This window comes from Tachysurus fulvidraco, chromosome 7, assembly GCF_022655615.1.
Source record: "Tachysurus fulvidraco isolate hzauxx_2018 chromosome 7, HZAU_PFXX_2.0, whole genome shotgun sequence".
Taxonomy (NCBI): Eukaryota; Metazoa; Chordata; class Actinopteri; order Siluriformes; family Bagridae; genus Tachysurus; species Tachysurus fulvidraco.
This window is the reverse complement of record NC_062524.1, coordinates 25295495-25303453: the sequence shown is the minus strand read 5'-3', so window position 1 is coordinate 25303453 and position 7959 is coordinate 25295495. Positions and strand designations below refer to the sequence as shown.

The 7959-nt window shown below is 42.8% G+C and overlaps 1 protein-coding gene across 1 annotated transcript; it reads left to right on the top strand.

The window, feature by feature from the left end:
• Window positions 1–4132: 4132 nt before the first annotated feature.
• On the top strand, window positions 4133–6004 carry LOC113649973 (doublesex- and mab-3-related transcription factor A1-like). The gene is made up of 2 exons (XM_027157952.2): window positions 4133–4617; window positions 5021–6004. Exons 1-2 carry the CDS (start codon window positions 4230–4232, stop codon window positions 5788–5790), a joined length of 1158 nt encoding a protein of 385 aa, XP_027013753.1. The 5' UTR covers window positions 4133–4229; the 3' UTR covers window positions 5791–6004.
• Window positions 6005–7959: the final 1955 nt, after the last annotated feature.

The following is a 7959-nucleotide window of genomic DNA, read 5'->3' as shown; positions in this document are numbered from 1 at the left end:
CACGCACACACACACACACACACACACACACACACACACACACACACACACACACACACACACACACACACACACACACACGTCACTAACTCATTGTATGTGCATGATTTGCTCAGTCTTTCTCTCTCTTTCTCTCTTCCTCACAGAAGTAGCAAGTCTCTGTCTCTCAAGCTCACACATAGCGGTTGTTTTATTGCCCTCATGCATTAAAAGGGCTGACAAGACTGTACATGGTCAGATGTAATGTGTGTGTGTGTGTGTGTGTGTGTGTGTGTGTGTGTGTGTGTGTGTGTGTGTGTGTGTGTGTGTGTGAGAGAGAGAGAGAGAGAGAGAGAGAGAGAGAGAGAGAGAGAGAGAGAGAGAGAGAGAGAGAGAGAGAGATAAGGGCATGTTTATCTCTCACACACTATGTCACTACACACTAATTTGACACTGATCCAATCATAGCACAACAAACATCACTCAATGTGGCACACACACGTACACACGTACACACACGTGCGCGCACGCACACACACACACACACACACACACACACACACACACACACACACACACACACACACACACACACACACACACACACACTGCGAACATCATTTTAAGATGGGGCATTCTTCTCAAACTTGCAAAAGAAGACATTTTGTAAATGTAAAGAATGATACGTTGTGCTTGAATTTTGATGTAATCGTTATTATATTTTACATTGAGAAGATTTTTGGATACTGTGAGATACTAGTCTCTCTGAGTCTGTTGCTTGTCTCAGAGATACTAGTCTCTCTGAGTCTGTTGCTTGTCTCTTAAAGTTAATAAGACAAAACATGTTCATTGTAACAACATCAGACATATATGATGATATTCCAAACACGGACAGTTGCAGGTCTTTTGTCCAGTTCTGTCCAGCTTGTGTCCTGTTCTTAGCTGACAGAAGTAAATCCCATGGGATCTTCTGCTCTTGTTATTTATCTGCCTCGGGTTTGGACATGTCTTGTGTACTGAGATGCTTTTCGGCACAAAGTGATACTAAAGAGTTCTTATTTAAGTCACCGTGGCCTTTCTGTCAGCTAAAAACCAGTCGGATTGCTCTCACTGTTCTCTTCTGTGCTCTTTCAACATACTCTAGAGACAGTATATGGAAATCTCAACAGATCAGCAATCTGGTATGACATGTCATGCATGTCTGAGTCACCGCGATCACATTTTTCCTGATTCTGATGTTCGATGTGAACAGTAATTCAAGCTCTTGATCTGTATCTGCATAAATGTAATGCATCGTGCTGCTGCCACCCGATTGGATAAGTGAATGAGTGAGCAAGCGTTCCTATTAAAGTGGCCAGTAAGCGTATATGCGCTAGCTAGTCTTAGTTATTAGTGTGTACTTGGTGTCTATAACAAAGCAGTTGCCTAGCAACAACATTCTCACAATTTTTATAATCAAATATATGAATTCGCTAATATGTGAGATGACAATATGGTGCATCTACACTGAGGTTTCCCACATCTGAGGGATGCTGGCCAACTCAGCCTGTGTGTGTGTGTGTGTGTGTGTTTTCTCAAACCCACAAATGAGATTATGATCTTTTAAAAAAAACATACACACAGGATTTGCCTGTTATAGTGGTACTTCTTGACCAAGCTTGTGCAATTAAACAAAAGGAATCCAGATACGAGTCTCAGCAGTGTGATAAGAAAGCAGGTGTGGGATGGACAGATAACACTGTCACACACACACACACACACACACACACACACACACACACACACACACACACACACACACACACACACACACACACACACACACAAGCACACATGTGTACACAGGCATGTTGATCGCTGCATCTCTGGATGAGCTCTTTAAAAATCCTTCAGAAAGCAGGTGGGGGATGAACAGATAACACTCACTTGTTCCTTCTCCTTCCCACACACACACACACACACACACACACACACACACACACACACACACACACACACACACACACACACACACACACACACACACACACACATACATATAGCTGCATCTCTGCATGATCTAATCCCTATACGGTGCTGACATTTAGATGGGCTTAAACTCAGTCTTGTGTGATTTGCACGCTTTGGAAGTGTCGCTAAATTCTATTGCTGTAATTATGAATTCCATCCTATGTAAGATATATTTCATATCAGAAGATGAAAAATTGAGGGTGTCCATCTTCAGGCGAGATCAGAATCACTTATTTCAACAACAAATCAGAAAGAAAAAACAAATAAACAAACAAAAAAACACTTTGCAGGTGATGATACGCTGTAGAAACGGTGTGTACGGTAATCTCTAATCTCATTGTAATTTTTATCCATTTACATTTACACTTAATGCTGTGTAATGTTTACAAAGCTTCTCATGTAATGGAGAAACAGCAAAAGTGTAAACTCCTCCATCCCAAACTCCTAAACTTTACCTCGAACTGCTATAAACCGCGGGCGCTGAAGACTCTTTCCAAATAAAACAAACTCACTGCAAACTTCACCATTCGATCGATTTCGATCTCTGTTTATGTCGCCTGCTGCGCGACTGCAAATTCACACACAATTAATTAAAAAAAAAAAAGCACTAAGTTTTTCACTTCAACACCTTAGTACTTCTTTTACTCTCTTCTAAACAGTTTCTGTCATTTGTGTAAGAAGTCCTGAAGCAGTGTCTTTTGTCGGTTTAATCTCCATCACAGTTTGTAGCTTTTGACAAAAGATGATGCCAAACCAACAATGCTTTCTCTTTAAGGAGTGTGTGCTTGTAGGTGTTCAGCAGGTGTGTGTGTGTGTGTGTGTGTGTGTGTGTGTGTGTGTGTGTGTGTGTGTGTGTGTGTGTGTGGGTGTGCAGATGACACCTGATGGGAGTCGAATTGTTGGGGAAGAAAAGAAAACGTGAGCCACTTGGAGAGGAACAATAGAGGATGGTGAGAGGTGCAGATGGGTTCATTATGCTACAGAATGACATGATGGCTTAATGATGACAATGAGTGCTGCTTCAGAGCCTGGGCAAGAAAACACACACACACACACACACACACACACACACACACACACACACACACACACACACACACACACACACACACACACAGAGAGAGAGAGAGAGAGAGAGAGAGAGAGACACACACACACATTTACATGAAGCTGACTATCTACAAGACACATCAATATAAAATACTAAACAAATGTGATTGTGGGCAGTCCATGTTGCTGCCTAATTAAAATCTTTCCTAGCATTTGCAAAGAAAACAGATTACCTCATTAATATTTAACCAGTTAATGCTATCAATTTAGCAAACCTTTTCTCAATGTGTTTTTTAATGTAATTAAATGACATTTTTACCTTCTACGGATTTATTTACACAAGCCTTTGGTTAATAGGGAAAAACAAACAAACAAACAAACAAACAAATAAATAAAAATAGTATCTTGTGTAACATGAGATTACAGCAGGTGATGAATTGGGATGATTCCAGAGGTTTCTCTTTTCTGCACTGATTGCATGCTAAAATCATTAGCTGCATGGACAAATCATTAGCTGCATGGACAAATCATTAGCTGCATGGACAAATCATTAGTTGCATGGACAAATCATTAGTTGCATGGACAACTCATTAGTTGCGTGGACATGGAAAAGTACTTCCTTTCAGCATCACTCAACTAAAGTAAAAATAGATAAAGTTTATAGACTTTACACTTAAGGAAAGTAATGAAGAATTGTCCAATGTGTGTGTGTGTGTGTGTGTGTGTGTGTGTGTGTGTGTGTGTGTGTGTGTGTGTGTGTGTGTGTGTGTGTGTGTATGTGTGCGTGTGCGTGTGGGTTTCTGTGTGTGTGTGTGTGTGTGTATGTGTGTGCATGTGTGTGTATGTGTGCATGTGTGTGCATGTGTGTGTGTGTATGTGTGTGTGTGTGTGTGTGTGTGTGTGTGTGTGTGTATGTGTCAATGTGTGTGTATGTGTGTGCATGTGTGTGTGGCTGTGTGTATGTGTGTGTGTGTGTGTGTGTGTGTGTGTGTGTGTGTGTGTGTGTGTGTGTTAAATTTGTATTTGAAGAACAAAATATTTTATGTAAAGCTGATTGGCTGAAGCTGGCCTTTCTCTGAAAGGGGCGTGTCTTTGCCTAAGCGCGTGTGTTTGTGAGTGCGCTGGAGTCCAATTTCACACCTGTCTGAGGATTTAAAAACCTGCGTCTCTCCACACACACATACACACACATGCGCGCTACAGGAATGGACGGTGCTCTTTCCCCACTGCACGCGCCCTTGTTGCTACGCGCCCCGCGCCTCCTGGACCGGGCTCAGTATCCCGCGAGGAGCCCGAAGTGCGCGCGCTGCAGGAACCACGGCGTCGTGTCGGCACTCAAGGGCCACAAGCGCTTCTGCCGCTGGAGAGACTGCGCATGCGCCAAGTGCGCACTCATCGCCGAGCGCCAGAGGGTCATGGCAGCGCAGGTGGCGCTCCGACGGCAACAAGCGCACGAAGAGAGCGAAGCCAGACAGATGCAGATCCTCTATCCGGGGTCGGGGCTTATGGACAGAGGGGTCACCCCGAGCAACACACCGGGGCTACACGCCGCTTTCACCACCGAGCACAGGAAGAACGGTGCGTCCAGCAGCCTCATTATTATTATTATTATTATTATTATTATTATTATTATTATTATTATTATTATTATTATTATTATCTGTTGTTCTACTTGTCTATATTACGTTATGTTATTATGATCCTATGATTTATTTTTTTTTACATTTTTCTCAGCTATTATTTATTTGTTTTTTAACGTTTTAATAGTATGTTAATTAAATGTAAATTAGGGCAATAGGCAAAACGTTTGATCTTTTGCAGTAACACAGAAAATTGCAGTTATATAACTACTATATATGACTACTTTTCTGTTTGTTTCCTATTCCACTGGAAGCCTGTTCAATTCTGCTCACATCGCATATTCAGTTCTAGTTTATAATCTTCATTTCAGCTGAAATAATTTTTTTTGGTTTGTTTGCAGGAGACGACCTGAAAAAATACATGTTTAACGGCTTCATGCTCGGTTCTCACGTGCTCCCGGTGACGTCTCCGGTGGCTAAGACTGAACTCGGCCCAGAGGTCAGTCCCACAGAACCACTTCGTTTAAGTGGAAACCAGTCTCCTGGGTTTGACCAACTGTCTGATCGCACAACAAGCCCGCGATCTCTGTCTTCTTCAGATCTGGAGTCGGGAAGCGAGTCGGATAAACCGAAAGTCGATGCGTCTGGAGACGTGGCAAGGCCGGTTTCCTCCGGTAGAGAGCGTGAGCCTGTTGAGGTGCTGATGAAAATCTTCCCTCATGTGAAGCAGGATGTGCTGGAGTCAGCTCTTTGCGCATGCACAGGGGACATCGTGAAGGCAATCGAAATGATGCTTTCCTCTAAAGAGGGACGATGCGCAAACGAACCGGGAGCTTTGTTAACGGAGAGCGCGTCGGCGGCACAGCGCCATCACGCACTCCACATTTCCGCCTCAAAGTCGGCCTTCTCCCCTCTGCAGTCCACTGTTGTGAAATCTTTCGGAAGTGACGGCTTCTACGGGCTCAGTCCTTGTTTCGGGATCAATCCACTGCGTGTAACGTATTCCGGTTCCGGAGGCGCGTTACCGAGCTTCATCTCTCCATACCTGTCATCCGGACTGCTTCCCGCAGTGCCTTTGCGCGCACCTGTCGATTATCCGTTTCCCACATTGACCTACCAGGCCAAAGACAATCTAAGCACCTCATCTATTTACCCAGGGCACCGGAAGTAACTAAGACGGTTATTTTTGTGTATCACAGTACTGAATGTGCTGACGCAGTTTTCTAAGCCTCCATTAACTGAACCTCTCTTGCCTTGAAATGTCGGACCCATTCTATTTTTTGTACTTGCTTATATTTTCTAGCTTTATTTTTTCACTGAGCTGTACATAGCCAATACTGTCACGTTTTATAAATAAACCTCCACTTGGAGAAAAAAAAAAGGTTTCCATCAGAATGGTGTTGGTGTCTGGAGTGTTCAGGGTTTTATTCGCAAACACTCAGAAAATCACAAAAAGTGATTAAGACAAAACTGAGTCATGGTTCTAACTTGATCAGCACTAGATCCTTCTTGATTGTTTCACCCAGATTTACGTCAACATACATCCAAGATCTAGGTGTGAGATTACATATCTACAGCCTTCTAAAGATTAGTGCTCTGTGGAGAGTTGGGGTATTTCCGTCCTTTACAGGTGCTATTCTGATGTTTCTTCCCCCATCCAGATTAATACCCCCCTCCCCCACCCCCAAATCTACCCCTAAGCAACAAAATCCACCAAGCAAATTTCACATAAAGGCATTAGCCGATCTTCCGTTCAAAAAATCATTTGGCTGATCACTAATAACCTTTTAATTTTAGTATTGTTTTAATAAAACTTTAGGCTACATTAAACGTTTTATTACCTGTCCAATTATAATCATCATCTGAGTGAGAAATTAAAGTTTTATATATAGTACAGACCAAAAGTTCAGACACACCTTCTCATTCAAAGAGTTTTCTTTATTTTCATGACTATGAAAATTGTAGATTCACACTGAAGGCATCAAAACTATGAATTAACACGTGTGGAATTATATACGTACATAACAAAAAAGTGTGAAACAACTGAAAATATGTCATATTCTAGGTTCTTCAAAGTAGCCACCTTTTGCTTTGATTACTGCTTTGCACACTCTTGGCATTCTCTTGATGAGCTTCAAGAGGTCGTCACCTGAAATGGTCTTCCAACAGTCTTGAAGGAGTTCCCAGAGATGCTTAGCACTTGTTGCCCTTTTTGCCTTCACTCTGCATTCCAGCTCACCGCGAACCATCTCGATCGGGTTCAGGTCCGGTGACTGTGGAGGCCAGGTCATCTGGTGCAGCACCACATCACTCTCCTTCATGGTCAAATAGCCCTCACACAGCCTGGAGGTGTTTGGGGTCATTTTCCTGTTGAAAAGGTGGTGTGTCCAAACTTTTGGTCTGTACTGTATTTCCTCCACTCACCATGATGTGATAATGTGTTCAACCTGATAAATTTCTACACACGAGAAATGTACACATAGTGAATGGCCAAGTTACACAGAAATGTGATGCAACAGTGCCCCCTGCTGGTATCAAACAATTTCAGCATCAATGAAAAAATTGGAGAAATAAGTATTAAATTAACTAAAGAGTAAATTTGACTAAAGTGTATTCCAGTTTTCTCTCTTATTCCAAATACAGACACTTTTGGGCTGAGTAGCATCTCTAAATTGTCTATAGTGTGTGAACAGGTTTGTGAGTTTGGTGTGTGTGTGTGTGTGTGTGTGTGTGTGTGTGTGTGTGTGTGTGTGTGTGTGTGTGTGTGTGTGTGTGTGTGTGTGTGCGTGTGTGAAAGCTCCTTATTTCCTGTGACCCTGTGTAGAATAATTGATACCGAAAAATTCTAATGATATGATCAGATCCAGGGGGGCACGGTGGCTTAGTGGTTAGCACGTTTGCCTCACACCTCCAGGGTTGGGGGTTCGATTCCTGCCTCCACCTTGTGTGTGTGGAGTTTGCATGTTCTCCCCGTGCCTCAGGGGTTTCCTCCGGGTACTCCGGTTTCCTCCCCCGGTTCAAAGACAAGCATGGTAGGTTGATTGGCATCTCTGTAAAATTATCCGTAGTGTGTGAGTGAATGAGAGTGTGTGTGTGTGCCCTGCAATGGGTTGGCACTCCGTCTAGGGTGCATCCTGCATTGATGCCCGATGACGCCTGAGATAGGCACAGGCTCCCCGTGACCCGAGAAGTTCGGATAAGCGGTAGAAAATGAATGAATGAATGATCATATCCTTTCAAGTTGTTTTACATACTGTATATGATGTGTTTATTAAAGAAAAAAGTATTGTAGCTGCAACATATTAATAAAGCTGTAACTTTATTCCGACACTGGAAAATC